The 14,812-nt window shown below is 33.8% G+C and overlaps 1 protein-coding gene across 1 annotated transcript; it reads left to right on the top strand.

Moving 5' to 3' along the window:
* The first annotated feature begins 1,087 nt into the window (after positions 1–1,087).
* On the top strand, positions 1,088–11,022 carry LOC120623885 (facilitated trehalose transporter Tret1-like). Its single transcript, XM_039890168.1, has 10 exons — positions 1,088–1,155; positions 1,537–1,782; positions 2,633–2,742; positions 3,553–3,672; positions 5,932–6,087; positions 6,239–6,406; positions 6,671–6,803; positions 8,051–8,280; positions 9,128–9,322; positions 10,390–11,022. The coding sequence occupies exons 2-10, from the start codon at positions 1,719–1,721 to the stop codon at positions 10,660–10,662; spliced, it is 1,449 nt and encodes a 482-aa protein (XP_039746102.1). The 5' UTR covers positions 1,088–1,155; positions 1,537–1,718; the 3' UTR covers positions 10,663–11,022.
* Positions 11,023–14,812: the final 3,790 nt, after the last annotated feature.

Here is a 14,812-nt window from a genome sequence, read left to right as displayed (position 1 = left end):
CTAGTAAATAATAATTATTAAAATTACCTTTAAATATCCAAATCTTGCGAGAGGTATCAATTCCTGTGAATCAAGAATAAGACTGTATAAACTAAATATAAATATATATATATACCTATTTATTAGATAGTATCACAAATGTTTGTGTTACCCGTTTTTCACAAACCCCGTGGAAACCAATGGTTTAGGCTGATAAAAAGTCTATTCAACTTTCCGTCCGTTCAACTAACTCTATGCCAAAAATAAGTAGATTGGCTGTAAGGGAGGAAAGCGGTGATTTCTGACACAACAAGTTACCCCTTTGTCTGCAATATCACCCTGTGGTAAGTAAGATGAAACAGGAAGCAGTCTAAGATGGTAACGTGATACCCGGTTTGGGGTTTGGCACTCCCAATTTGTTTCTACGCGGCATCGTATCGCACCGTTAAATCGCCGTATTTAGCTACGGTCGAGGCCTCCTATCAGACCAGAAAATTCAGAAATTATAAATTCCCAAATTACCCCCGCAGGGGATCGAACCGGCGATCTCTTCTTATAAGACAACCGCACTCACCACTACGCCACGGAGGTCTTCAAATAAAAAAATGGTTATGATAGATCTTAATCTAAATTCCGTTTTAACTTTGCGTCAACGAATGAAATATGGTTACGATGTCCTATAATTTCTAATATGTTAATGTGTGGCTCTTCTTTAACGCAGCAATTTTTTCATGTATATAGGTAGGTACATAAGGGAAATAGATACAAGATAATAATAATAAATAATGTTGCAAATGTTGTTGTTCTGCAACTTATCAATTACTAATTAATTTGGAAGGTGCATGCATATACTAGAGTCAGCACGTAATCAGAACACTTAACACAGTGTAGGCAGGTTTGACCCAATCCAGTAGAAGGATGGGTGACCGAACTTCTTACTTAGATACAGATGTTACCTTTATCTGTATACTTTTTGCAAATAGGAGTGTGAATTCTCCAGCTTGTGCAAATATTCGTATCATTAGTAGGTTACTATATAACGTATAGATTCGTCTAATAGACATTAATATTCTAATAACTGTTTTAGTGGATCTCAGACGTTTGTACGCTTAGGCAATATAGGTACTCGTTGCTTTGCGTTGGTGATTCACATTATTACAGTTCGATTAAAATAATGTAAGTAAAGTTGTTCTCTCGGTTTTTTTTTCGTAATACATTCCCTGAATTTACGCACAGATTGCACTTAAATTTGTTAGCAAATAAAAAGCTATTATCATTAATATGTTTTTTAATATTCTATAATATAATATTAATAGCCGTTATAAAATCATCTTGAATTATAACGAAATTACTAGCGACACTTTATGCCTGTAGGCGACACGGCGCGCGCGATATTTAGGATTATTAAATATATAATTTAGGATCTAATTTAGGATAGAGGTTTACGACATTCAAAATTCGAACTTCTAGTTTTTAAGTTGTTGAATTAAGCAGAGCAATACCGGGTTACGTTAAAATAATAATCTATATTTATATAAGTATACGTTTCTGGAACAGGTGGCAGGATACGTGCAGGAAGTGAGCTTTATCGTCTTGTAATAAAAGTTTGTAGAGTCCTCTTGGTAACCTTCTAAGCGACAAAATGAGAGTTCCTTGCTAAGTGTGTAATATAAAATTTAATTGATAAATAGGTGCTTAAGACTTATTTTGTGCATTAAAGTGGTTGTGATTAAGTCAAAATGAAATTTTACGGCTTTTTCCGAGAAGGTAGTCAAGTGAACCAAGTGATATGTGCCTTATTAAGTAAGTACAATTAATATTTGTTATTATATGTAGTTTTAACTATATACTAAGTTTATATTATGTGAAAGTAGGTATAACTTAACCGGAAGATCCTTTAACTAAATTTGCCTGGAGGAGAAAGCTTTAAGCATATAAGTAAATTTTTTTTAATTCATGTTTTTGTATTTTTGTTACTGTCTATGTATTTATGTTATTACAGACAACGTTTCTTGGAACCCAAAATATTAAGCCGATTTTGTTTTGTTAAAGTTAAATTCTATTCGGATATTTAAGATAAAGATTTTGCTATATTCTTGACGTGAGGGGCATTTTTCTATTTACAGTAGTACAGGGTACAGTCAAAAGAGTATCGCCCGATGCGATATTTCGGAGTTTTGGTGGAGCTTTTTTACAATTTATTGAAACCTTTGATTAACAACTATCTAACTATGTATATATAACAAGGTGCTGGTTGTTACAATCGATTTTCGTCAAGTTTTAGTTTATTACTATAGGTAATTTACACGAAGTAGTTTTAATTTTGGAACTTCAATTTAATAATTTTTATTAAACTCTTAAAATGCATGTTTAAATTTCGAAAGCGGAAGCGCTGTTCCTATAAGAAAGAGGTATATACTAATTTCGATATCCGGCGCGCGGCGGTGCTAGAGAAGTAGCTTAGTGCAAAAGCTCTCAGGCAGCTATTGCCAGAGAGCCGCAGGATCAAATCCTTTCAGTTCCGAAATTTTTATATGATATTAAAAACTTATATAATATAAATTTATATCTCCTTTAATTAAATTTATAAAATATTCTATTTTTTCATTTATTTTAGTGCAGTAAAGATTTTACTTGTTTGTCTATCTCCTAGTAAACTTACCGGTGTTGGCGTACGGAGCCAGCATAGGATGGATGTCCCCAATGACGCTACTTCTACAGTCCGATCACTCGCCAAAAGGTCTCCCCCTAACCGATGCAGAGGTAGGTAGTAGAAAAAAAATTTAATAAAAATATATGTAATATTTCATTTTAGTAGTAACCTAAAAACCACTCACTCTTATTATCGAAATGACTTGAAATTGCACTTACAATTAGATATGTGTGTATTAAAACGTGCAGGTATGTAAATAGTTGTTTTAATGTTACCCAGATAACCTTATTACTCTATATAGTAATTTTAGCTCATGTTATGGTTGTCACTGCGTATTCCTATGATAAGTTTGTCAAGTTTATGTTATTTTATTTAAACATAAATATAATTCCAATTAGAAAACGCATAATAATAATCAAAAACTAACATTAATATTTACAAAAAATATAAGCCGTCAAACTGTTCACTAAATAAGCGCCAGCTCTTGGGTCACCAGACGTCAATAGCAAATTTCGGGACACGATGTTAATAAAATTAATTCAAATTGTTTTTCTAAAAGATATCAATATAAAAAAATTTGCATAACAGAGGTGTTATGCAAACTTTTTTATATCATTACATCCAAATGCCTGAAATGCCTGAAAATTTAGATTCGATCGAAAAGTTCATTTATACTACATATTAATTCATACATTATATATTAAAACTTGACCCAATAAAGCCAGTGTTTGATCGTCGTTTTTTAAATTACGTACTTTTTATACTACGACGACTTGTCGTAGGACAGCAACAATAAGACGTTTGCGACCTAAACACAGTAAGTTGTCTCAGATCGCGACGCTTTTTGATTGGCTGATACTGATTACTGGTGCCAAGTTTGTTGTACTTAACGTGTGTTTCTAATAAGATCTGTGTTTTAGGTATCGTTCATGGCCTCAGCTCCATACTTAGTATGCATAGTGTTCGACCTAGTTATGGCCTATATTGGTGATAGAGTTGGGAGGAAGTTTGCACTGCTGTTTCTCTCTATGGCGCTTGCGGTAAGTTTCAATCATTTTTGTATTCAAACAACGCATAAGCGATAAGTCAAAGCATCCAAATTCAGCCGTAAACAATAAGCCTAATGAGAAAAATCCGTCAGTAGCGGCGACGCGGCGCGACGGTTCGTCCGTGCCGGCCCAAATATCTCAATCACAAGGCGATTTTGGAGATTAGGTACATCATACATGCAGTCTAGTGTGTTTACGCCTGCAAGTGCACTCGCTGATATACTCAGACTTTCTTGTTTTACCGATTTTGTACATATCGTCTAAACACTACTAGCATAATGCACTGTATGATATTCAAATTCAAAATTTCTTCATTCATGTAGGCCTATCACTGGCACTTAAGAAGCGTTCATGCATATATGTTTACATAATTGTAATGGGATCGTGAGAACTTCGTCCGCCAACTTAAACCTAAAGCTACGGGGGTTCCAAACGCGCTGGTCCAAGAAGAGCTCGCAACAAACTAAGCCATCACCATCTCACTGTAAATTAATTTTAAGCTGTGAAGTTAGAGCAATTCATACCCAAGCTTTTTTATCGTTTGAGTATTCCTTAACATTATGATAGGATATTTCTGTAAGCTTACGTTTTATATAAACTTTAAACTTATTATCAAGAGTAAAGTATGATTAACAAGACTATGGCGGGAACGAGACACACACGCAATATTATTTGACAGTAATATTATAAATAATAACTATGATATAGGATGCTTATCGAAGGATTGGAGTACTGAAAAAAATTACTGTGAATACTTATATTTACAATAATATTGCGTATGTGCGATAGGCATTATGCAATGGGAAGTGCCATTACAGAGAGTGCACGCCAATAGAATATCCTAGACCGTGGCGAGGACGAGCCGTGCCTAGTACGAGATGGAGAAGACAATTATTGTAAATATGAAGTATCACGTACATATGAAGTAGTTTGTGCTGCTTGATGCATATGCATGCGTCTACAATGAAACTAAATCAACTGGCACTTCATTTATTGTAAAACTAGCATATCATAATCATTATATGTACCTACTATTATGTTACGTAGCATTTTAGTTAATACAAACATAGGTACATACATCCATCCATTCATCCATCCTCACAAACATTCGCATTTATAATATAAGTAGGATAGTACGCATGCATTCGCTCGTTGTCCCATATGCCTTGCGACTAACAGTTATTTGTGAAGAGTTATGTTCTTTATCTCCGACAATATTTATCAGATCCTTATTAACCATATATGCTTTATAGTATACATTTTCAAATAAACAAAGAATTTTTTAAATCTATTAAAATCGATTCAAATTTAACGGAGCTTAGAAGAAAAATTGATAAAAATTTTGATCCCGTTTCCCGCAGGAAACTTATTGTTTATCGAGATAAAAAGAATCCTATATGTTGACCCGGAATATCAACTACCACTATACCAAATTTTATTTAAATCCGTTCAGTAGTATTCACGTGATGCCCGTACAGACAGACAGACAGACAGACAAAAATTTAATAAAAATCTCTTTTGGACTCAGTGTCGATTATAAAGCATACCCCAGTCAAAATTTTCAAAATATATTAAATGTACAGAAATCTTCGAGTTACAGTTTTATTATAAGTATAGATGACCGTGAAGTTTTAGATGTTAGAGTGTTAGATGTAGCTTAGATGCTTTTAGGCGATTGGCTTGAGTGCCTTAGTTTCAATGCGGGTACCGCTACTGGTCCAAGCTTAACTGTCGTCCCCTCCCTGGGATCGTCTAGATTCAAACATAAGGCTTCTCCAAATAGAACGCGTGCCCAGCGCGTGTTAACAAGTCTGAACGTCGCGTACTGCTAGCGCCTGTGCTCCGCTGGTAATAGTAAACTACCGTCATTGTTCAATACAATTTGGAGAAGCCATTACAGTTGATCTTTCTATATGTAATTTCGCAGAAGTTAATTATTTCTCCATGTAGGTCGAGACACATTAGTCTTGATGAATGTATCAATCAATAAAATAGAATTTTAACGACTTCGTTGGGCACGAGTTCCGGGTTATCTATCTAATAGCAAGAGTAATAAAAATCGAATTACAGTTAGGTGGTAATGGTTTCGTAAATATTTATTAATTTTGTTTTAATTAGTAAGTAGGTTCTGTATAGATGACAAATATATTTATTTTAAACAATCTCCTGCAAAATTTGTGTTACGCTAAGCCGGTGATAATGACTATACGGCGGTAGCGAAAATGACAGGACTATCTCCTTTCCTTTCAGACCAGCTGGATAATTCTGTTGTGCTCCTTCGAGACCTGGGCCCTCATATTCGCTAGAGCGTTGGTAGGCGTCACAATGGCAGGCTGCTTTGTCACTTGCCCGATATACACAAAGGAGATCAGTGATGACACGATCAGGGGTGCCTTGGGCTGTTTGGTAAGTATTCAACTCTAGTCTTTATGTATATATAAATATTTGTAATCTTGGTTGGCCGCACAGTCTTAAGGCCTTCTACCAAAGCAGAGTTTATAACATTTGTAGTTTCTAGAATTGGTACTTAACATATCGATTAACTGGCTATTTTCAGGTAGTTTTATTTCAAACGACTGGAAACCTCTTTCTCTATATCATAGGCGATTTGTTAAGTTACCGAACAATACTCTGGATTTGCTTATCCCTGCCGACAATTCACATGATAGTTTTCGTGTTTATGCCTGACTCACCGTCTTACCTTGTGAAGAAAGGTAGAACTGAAGTGAGTATAAAAAATATATATTATTGTTTTATTATTAGACATCTCAAATAAATATAACAATATTTATTTGAGATGTCTAATCTATCATCCCTGAAGTCAATTCAATGCAAAATCTCAAATTCAGTACAAATTTTGTTTAAGGCGACAAAATTATTATTAATGATGCAATTTCCATATTTATACCTACTAAAAAGAATAGTACTGTTTGTGCCCTGCAGTTAACTTAATTACTGCTGTTTTATTAAGAAGGTATTCTAATTTTAGGAAGCTACAAAAGCCCTGGCTTGGCTGCGCTGTAGATCTGTAACAGATATGAAAGTTCAAGAAGAAATAGAACTCATTATGAAAGAACAGAATAAAGACAAAACAACCAGCAGTTTTTTTCTCAAAAGTATTTGTAAGTACAGTATTGTTTTTATTTTAATTATGTAGCTTGAATATTTAACATATTTAAGTATTGCTAGAAAAGAAAAAACCCATTTAGAGGAACTTGTAATATATGGCCTAATTAACATTTTAATATCTTTACAAGACGTGAAATATAATATGTCATAAGAACCCTATTTGTTTTGTAATAATTTTATCAAAGATTGTATTTAGATAACTGTTTAAATGAGATGAGATTCTTGATGCAAACATAATTAAGTAAGGTTTATTTTTATCACCAAACACAAGGGTATATATTTAGATATATCATGTTTTAAGCCATTTTTTTATTTATTATCGAACTTAGAAATTGAATATAAATGCAACTATAATTCATCACGTGGAATTCTGTTATAATATTATTTCTGACGGAAATTTTGAATCATCTGGAAAAAAAATTGTGTACCTATAATTAATTTCATCCAATGAGTAACTATCATTCAAACTAAGTAATACATTTATATTATTAGTATGATAAAAGTATTGTGAGAATCGTGATAGTTTACCTATAACTCTTATTGAAATCGTGGTTACATGAACCGATAACGCGAGTTTTGACGTCATGCAGTATCAATTATTTCACGTATCGACGGAGAATCAAGGCCCTGTATGTAAAGAAAATTAAAGCCTGTATATAAAGTGTTTCTAAAAATAAAACTTTATCAAATTTAACTTACAAATATTATAGCTGTAATTGCTCTAAGATATGCGTGGTTTTTCCTATTAAGAAATGATAACTAATAGGTAGTCAAACAGAAGATAAAATGTGTGTTTAAATAGAATAAAAAATTTACTGGAAAATAAACCTAACATATTTCTTAAACCCCGTTGACAACGAGTTAGAAATCACATTGAACCTTTAAACATTTAAAATAAAAATAAAATTTTTCTCAAGGCTGAGGCTTGGGCTTAAAGGCTGATATTATTCATTATATAACTATATATAATACTAGCGGACCCCAGCGCTATTTGTCGGGATAATTTGTGCTAAACCAAATTCATTTAAATCGGTCCAGCCGTCTATGAGGAGTTCAGTGGCATACACACGCACACAAGAAATATATACATAAAGCTATATAAATGTTTATAAAACGTCCAAATCCAGTGAACTTACAACAGTAACATAATATTAAATCAATGTCCAAATCACTGAAAATACTTAAGTTGTATTCATAAGTTTAATACAAAATGTTACATACTAGGTTTTCTTATTTGCAGTCACCGATCAGATTCTCCTGAAGGCCTTCCAAATAGCTCTGGTAGTTACTCTAGCTCGGGAAGTTTGTGGTGCCATACCGGTCCTCAATTTCGCTGGAGAGATATTCACATTAGCTTCGAAGGACGGTGGATTGGTTCTCAGTCCGAACCAACAGGCAATGCTTCTAGGAGCAGTTCAAGTTATCGGATCGATACTTGCTTCCAGTGTAGTGGAAAGGAGTGGTAGAAAAGTAAGTACTACTTATAGGACCTTTTAAATTCATTCATTCAATTCATTCTCAATCTTATTATATATGACAAAATTATTATTAATGATGCAATATATACAAGCTGACCCCAGCTTCATCTGTCGGGTTGATTTGTGAATCTAAACCATCCAGGGTGCCAAACAAACGCATACCAAAAAATTCATTCAAATCGGTCCAGCCGTTTAGGAGGAGTTCAGTGACATACACACGCACACAAGAAATAATGTTTAAAAAAAATAAATAAATAAAAAAGGTGTGGTTGCCGGTGTACCTAGAGGAACATGAAGCTTAACACGCCTTAGGTTTATGGACACAGGGGCCTGTTGTAGCACGTGTTCTTTGCATGCCTCAAAGAAGAAGAAGAAGAAGAAACACTAAGTGTGTTAAAATTAATAGAAACAAATAAATTAAAAATAGATTTTCTTGAAGTAGTCGTTACCTGCGAGTGTTTTTATTGTTTAATACTTTAAATGAAAATTAAAGAAAATATTTTAAAGAAGTAACAAAAAAGTAACGATTTGTGCATTAATTATAAGACAATAAGAAAACAGGGCTATTTATAGCAGATTACATACACGAGGCCCCGGGTTAAATTCTCGAATATGGCCTAAAATTGTGTGAAATACGAGTATGTATATGTATTGGTTTCTTGTGTTGATCCCTTAATTAGTTTTCGAAATATGAACGAACATAACTACAAGCATCTGTAAAATATACTACTACAATTCTAGACGGAGCTTGTTTGTTTTCCAATAGTTCCTTAAGTCAGTTGATTTTCTTTTGTATGTTTTTATGTGTTTTTGAATATAGTTTATTTTTTATTTTTCAGCCACTTCTCTTCTTAACATCATTAGTGTCTGGGCTTAGTATGTGTTTACTCGGATCTTGGTTCCTGCTGCGTGACTATGACATCCAGGCGCCATCGTGGCTGCCGCTTCTGACTCTGTGTATCTGCATATTCTGCGACGCGTCAGGCCTCCAGCCAATTTCAATTGTACTCACGGGCGAAATATTTTCTTACAAGGTAAACAAAATGATTACAGCATTCATTGAAAGGCGCAATGTATTCGCTTTATTGATTGGTACAAATTAATCAGTATTATTTGTAATGAACCAAGGCCGAAGGCGTTCGCGGTATACCAATACTTATTGATCGAGCGAAACACGCAGTCTACAGCTGCCTCTCCGACCTTCTATCCTTTCGTCCGTTTGTCTGTCAGTATATCTGCCTGTTTGGAACAGCCCTGTTACTTTTGAATCAAGAAATGTAGAACCTAAGTTAAAATGTATAAATATTTATATAAAATGTGTTATTAGTAACCGAATGCTAGGCTTATCCATAACTAAAATACATGTAATTTTGTTGGTAGTCCTAATAAAAATAAATAACACAAATCTGAGGGCCGAAGCCAACAGTAAAATTATAAGGATCAAAAAGTATAATTCAGGAGGGAGGCTCTCAAACGTAAGCAATATTAGTATATTAGCAATTCTTGCGGCTTAAAAAGTATTTTAAGCCGCAAGTAAAGTTTGCCTATTCCAGCATGTAAAGGGTACCTGCAATAAAATTATTAGGTATGCTTTAGATCTATCCCATTGAACTGTGCATTTTCCTAAAAAACGTTATCATGTACGAATGAATAACAATAGCATAAGTTGACCTCGTAATGCGTAAAAAGGTATATTAACATGAACCTGCAAATTATAAGAGCTATTTTAGTTATATTAAAAACTGTAATAGGTATGTGCCCCACAAGTAGTCTCGTATTTAGTTATTAGCATTTAGTAGGAAATGCAACGGGCCGTATCGACTATCGTGTATTGTATATAAGGAGCTTATGGGAATCACGAATCGGGACCGCGTATCGGGACCGCGCATCGGAACCACGAAACGAGAACGCGTTTCGGGGCTACGTATCGGGAATGCGTATCGAGACCGCGTGTTAGGACTGCGTAACATCAGCTTTTGTACGGACGATACGGACACTCCTTGCTATCCAGTTTTTGATTCTTATTTAAACAGAGCTATCACAAGAAGATATTACAAGTTTTAGGAAAATATATTATTAATACAATTTTTGTTAATTTCAGTATCGTGGCATTGTGATGGGGGTTACAATGGCTATGGCTTCCGTGTCAGACTTTCTCCAACTGCTATTCTTTAAGCCTTTAGCAAAAGCAGTGGGTATACACGTATCGTTTTTCTTTTTCGGTTTTGTCTGCTTGCTAACGGCAGTCTATGTCATACTAGTCATCCCAGAAACTAAGGCCAGATGTCTTGAAGATATTTACAAAGATCTCAAGAAAAATAAGACAAATGAAGGAAAAGAAGCAACAGAAGTGAAAGAAATTACAAGATTTTAACAAAGCAAAGAATACATACTTTTATGCTTAGTTTCCTAATTAATTTATTCTTAGATTACTATGTAAAATGATGTACTATGTATAATTATTATATGCGAACAGTCGTCAAAAAGTACCGTTATTAAAATTAGTTTACGGTTCATTTCGAGCTCATTTTTTTTAGTTTTCTAGTGACAAAGCCAGTGTGTTCGTGTGGAAAATTAAATACATGCATTATGTGCTATGCCTATTTCATTATTTTTAAACACAACATACTTTAAGTTATAACCATTAGTAAAAATAAAACCCGGATATTTTTTCTGCTAGATCTTTTAGGGTACCTACATATCTATTTATATCGAAGCTTCGGTGCTACAACTACCACTCTACCTCAAACTATTTGTAATATCTGTATGTTTAATTGTATATATCGTTGAATTATGCAATGATGCTCTTTGTCTACTGCTGGACTTTTTATCCGATCAATAGGAAAAGTCACTTATTCATAACAGTCACTTAATAAAGAAATTAATTATATTAATAATTTTTATTAAGTGACTGTTGTGAATGATAAGAAATTATCGCAAGTACGCCAACTTCGGCGAAGTATTTGTTGCATTTTACTGGTAGTTTTGCCAGATTACGGAACGCAGCGAAGAATCTATCGAAGTCTTAAATTTAAGGCTTATTATTGTAATTTATTATCTAAGCTGTCTAGGAATTCTTAAGATTTATATCTTGACACTCCATAAAGTGAAACTCGTGTTTTTTGACATATAACATTTTTAATTTTTAGTTGAAACGTATAATGTTAAATAATAATTATAAATCAATAGATTCCGTGGACTTAAAAGGTTATTTATAAAGAATCAATATAAAAAGAAAATTTTATTATTAACCTTTTGGCTTTAGGCACATTATCCTCAATGCCAAGTTGACTAACAGAATGGAGGAAATCGATTTTTGGACCTGAAAATTTTAGTGTCGAAATAAAAATCACAACACAACATTTCTTCTTTAATTTAACACATGTTTTGGCACAACATTTCTTCTTTAATTTTACACATGTTGTGCCAAACCTGTGTTAATAACACAGGTTTGGCACAACATGTGTAAAACATTGAACTCGCGACATCGTTATTGAACGCTTTCCATGAGCTATACTGTGTTTATACATACATGTTATACCGATTTATACTATTTATTCCTCCGACCGTTATTTTGTTGAATTATTTATATCGTTTGTAAAGACGTTTTATTGACCAATTTAAACTTTAATCCATGGTGAAAAGCACTTTTTTATAAATCAAAAATAATCCGAAATTAATAATCTAATAGCTCTACGGTGCAATTCACAAGTTACTTACTTCAGCAGTCCCCAAAGACTACCCCGCTTAATTTTCTTTTTTGGTTGAATATTTTTCGTCTCTTTTCTTCCTCTTTCGTGGTTGCACTTTACCGAATGTTACACTGTATCACAGTAAATATATTTATGCAATAAGGAAACTACGATTAAAAGTTCGAAACGGCAGACTCACACAGACGCACGCACCGACGTCGTCCCTAACCTGTTATCGCAGGATTTAAGTCTGAGGTTCTAGCTATGGGGTCTCATCGGTCCGTACATCTGTGTCAGTGTGCTGTTTCGATCGTTGATTCGTAATAGCCGCTATGTGCCTTTTGACTGTGACTTGTGTGTAGCAATACTGTATCATCTGTACCATTATGTCTTATTCGATCTCCCTGGCGCAGTGGTGAACGCTGTCTTATAAATGGGAAGTCCTGGTAAGTTCGAAAGCGTGCGTACATACTGCCCGCTTGGTGCATATGAAAAAAAATGGAAAAAATCTCTTGTATAGATTATGGAAAACATGAAGGTAGGCTTTGTCCAAGTTATAAAAAGCCTACCCTTGACTTTTTATAACTCTTACCTTCTGAAGATTTTTTGCCAAGCGATTAGAAGCGTTCCGGTACGACATCACGAGAAAGCTTGTTAGGATGTATAGTATAATACGTCATCATCATCAGGCTTTCTGAACTATGTGTGTTGAATGCACCATTAAGTTTTTTTTTTATATAAACCTCATTTAATGTAAATAACGTTGTACATAATTAGATATATGAATTAAAAGAACAGGTTGTTGAACGTGAATTATCTGTTTCTGTTTTATAAAAAACTCGTGAAAAGAGTTTTCGCTATCCGTTCGTCCTTCCGTCAACCCGTCCATCCTTCCCTCCGCCCGTCCTTCTGTTTGTCAGTGGGCTGTAAAATATATAGTAATAGGTAAAGAATTTAAATTTCTATGAAATATGTGTTTCTATAGCCTATAGAAAAATTAAGAAAAGTGGCTTCCCCGTACAAACACATAAATTCCATAACATTTTCATTCCATACGTAAACAAGTAAATTCCATTCAAGAAACTTGACATACGCGGCTACTAGGAACTAAGTAAGATTCCTGTGCAGTGTGATTTAAACCTATGGCACACCGAACACACAAAATATTATTGTCAATAATTTGCATTGAAAGAAATGATTAATTCTTCAATCCTACAGTTTGCACACTGCACACACGCAATTTTATTGACAGTAACTATATGAACAAAAAATCTTACCTCTTTATTATGTTAGTAGAAGTCTATAAGAAATTATTGCGTTTGTGTGGTGTGTCATACTCGATAGATTTCAAATTTATTTTTGGAACACGAAAAAACTTAATGCAAACGATGGAAATGATTTCGACGACGAGATAGCTGTGTAAAAGCCACCAGACGCTAAGGAAGTTGCCTTACTTTTTAAGTTTTTTTTATTTTTATTATTCACTTTACACAATTTTAGAAGTAAAGTTAAATAATACAGTTTACTGGAAAGACATTCATTAACCAATTAAACTTTAACCCATCGGTTGAAGTTAATCAGTGTCAGTAACTTCAGCTGAGATAAAAGCATTAAAATTTTCTTCCGTTATTCTACACCATATTATACTCCGACCTTCTGCATCGACTCCCGCCTGCTTAACGGGGATAAACTTTTCCTATCCCATGTTCCAGTGATTTAGCAGGTGGGCACGTTAAGTATATCCCTTGTCGAGGGATATACTCGGAGGATATATTTTTTATCTCCCCGGGGAAAGGATATTCTTAAATTTATCTTCTCCCACAGCTTTAAGATAATTTTTTATGCTTTCCCCGGGGATATAATTGTCTCCTGCCCATGCTAGGCGTGCTGCAGGGGGAATATGGGATTAAATATATTTACTCTTTCAGGGTTGGAGATTATAAATCCTAAAACACTTTAGTTGTAAACCCAAATACCCATTAATCCATACCTTTATAGCCCCTTTTCAAAACTGAAAATTAAAATCTTAGCCTGAGCTATTAGCCTTTCACCTATTTTAAGAATAGGGCAGGCTATAATACAAAATATAGTTTTCAAATCTGATCGGTACTTTCAGAGATTATACGCGTTCAAATCAAAATACAAATATGTAGATTAAAAAGAAACATTAAGTAGGGATTAAAAAATTAGAATTATGATGTAGATATTCTCGCAATGGCGAACTGGTTTTCTTGAGACTTGATGAGAAGGTCATAACAATCACAGTTCTTGTAGTCCAGGACTTTAACGTCAAAAGACCCGTATTTCCGATACAAAAAGGCATTACACTTAATATATACAATTAGTGTTTGTTTTGGATACCTAGTGAGATATAATTAAATATGAATCATCAAACTAAAACATATTTTTATGAGTTATCTATACATAATTTTAAATTTATTAGGCCCATAGCAATAAAGCAGGTAATAGGCTTGTTAGCATGACATCACGATGATATTGATACAATTAGACAAATCAGAAAGAATCTCATAGAACTATCATTAAATAAATGGATTTCAATGTTTACTGTTTTAAAATTTACGTACTCGATGGGAAAGTGGACCTAAGCTCACAATTGAATTACTCAAAAGTCGGATTTGAATACCGTAGGCTATTTTGAGAATGTATCTAAATACTTTTATAATATTTAATTTAATAATAAAAAAATACTAAGTGTAGGTAGACACACTAATAAAACTTCGATTAAGCACGAATAATTTATTCGTGTTTTTGTTATAGACGAGTTCTAACTGTTGTCTTTCGGACTATATACATCGTTATGTGGATCGCTTT

This window comes from Pararge aegeria, chromosome 1 (genome assembly GCF_905163445.1).
Source record: "Pararge aegeria chromosome 1, ilParAegt1.1, whole genome shotgun sequence".
Lineage (NCBI taxonomy): Eukaryota > Metazoa > Arthropoda > Insecta > Lepidoptera > Nymphalidae > Pararge > Pararge aegeria.
This window is presented reverse-complemented; position numbering and strand designations above follow the sequence as displayed.

What these genes read in the sequence shown, in the direction of transcription:
- LOC120623885 (XM_039890168.1), top strand. Translation starts at nt 1,719, where the DNA reads ATGAAATTTTACGGCTTTTTCCGAGAAGGTAGTCAAGTGAACCAAGTG. An exon ending in TTCTCTCTATGGCGCTTGCG is followed by an intron (nt 3,673 to 5,931) that starts GTAAGTTTCAAT and finishes CTTTCCTTTCAG; the next exon opens with ACCAGCTGGATAATTCTGTT. An exon ending in TTTTTTTCTCAAAAGTATTT is followed by an intron (nt 6,804 to 8,050) that starts GTAAGTACAGTA and finishes TCTTATTTGCAG; the next exon opens with TCACCGATCAGATTCTCCTG.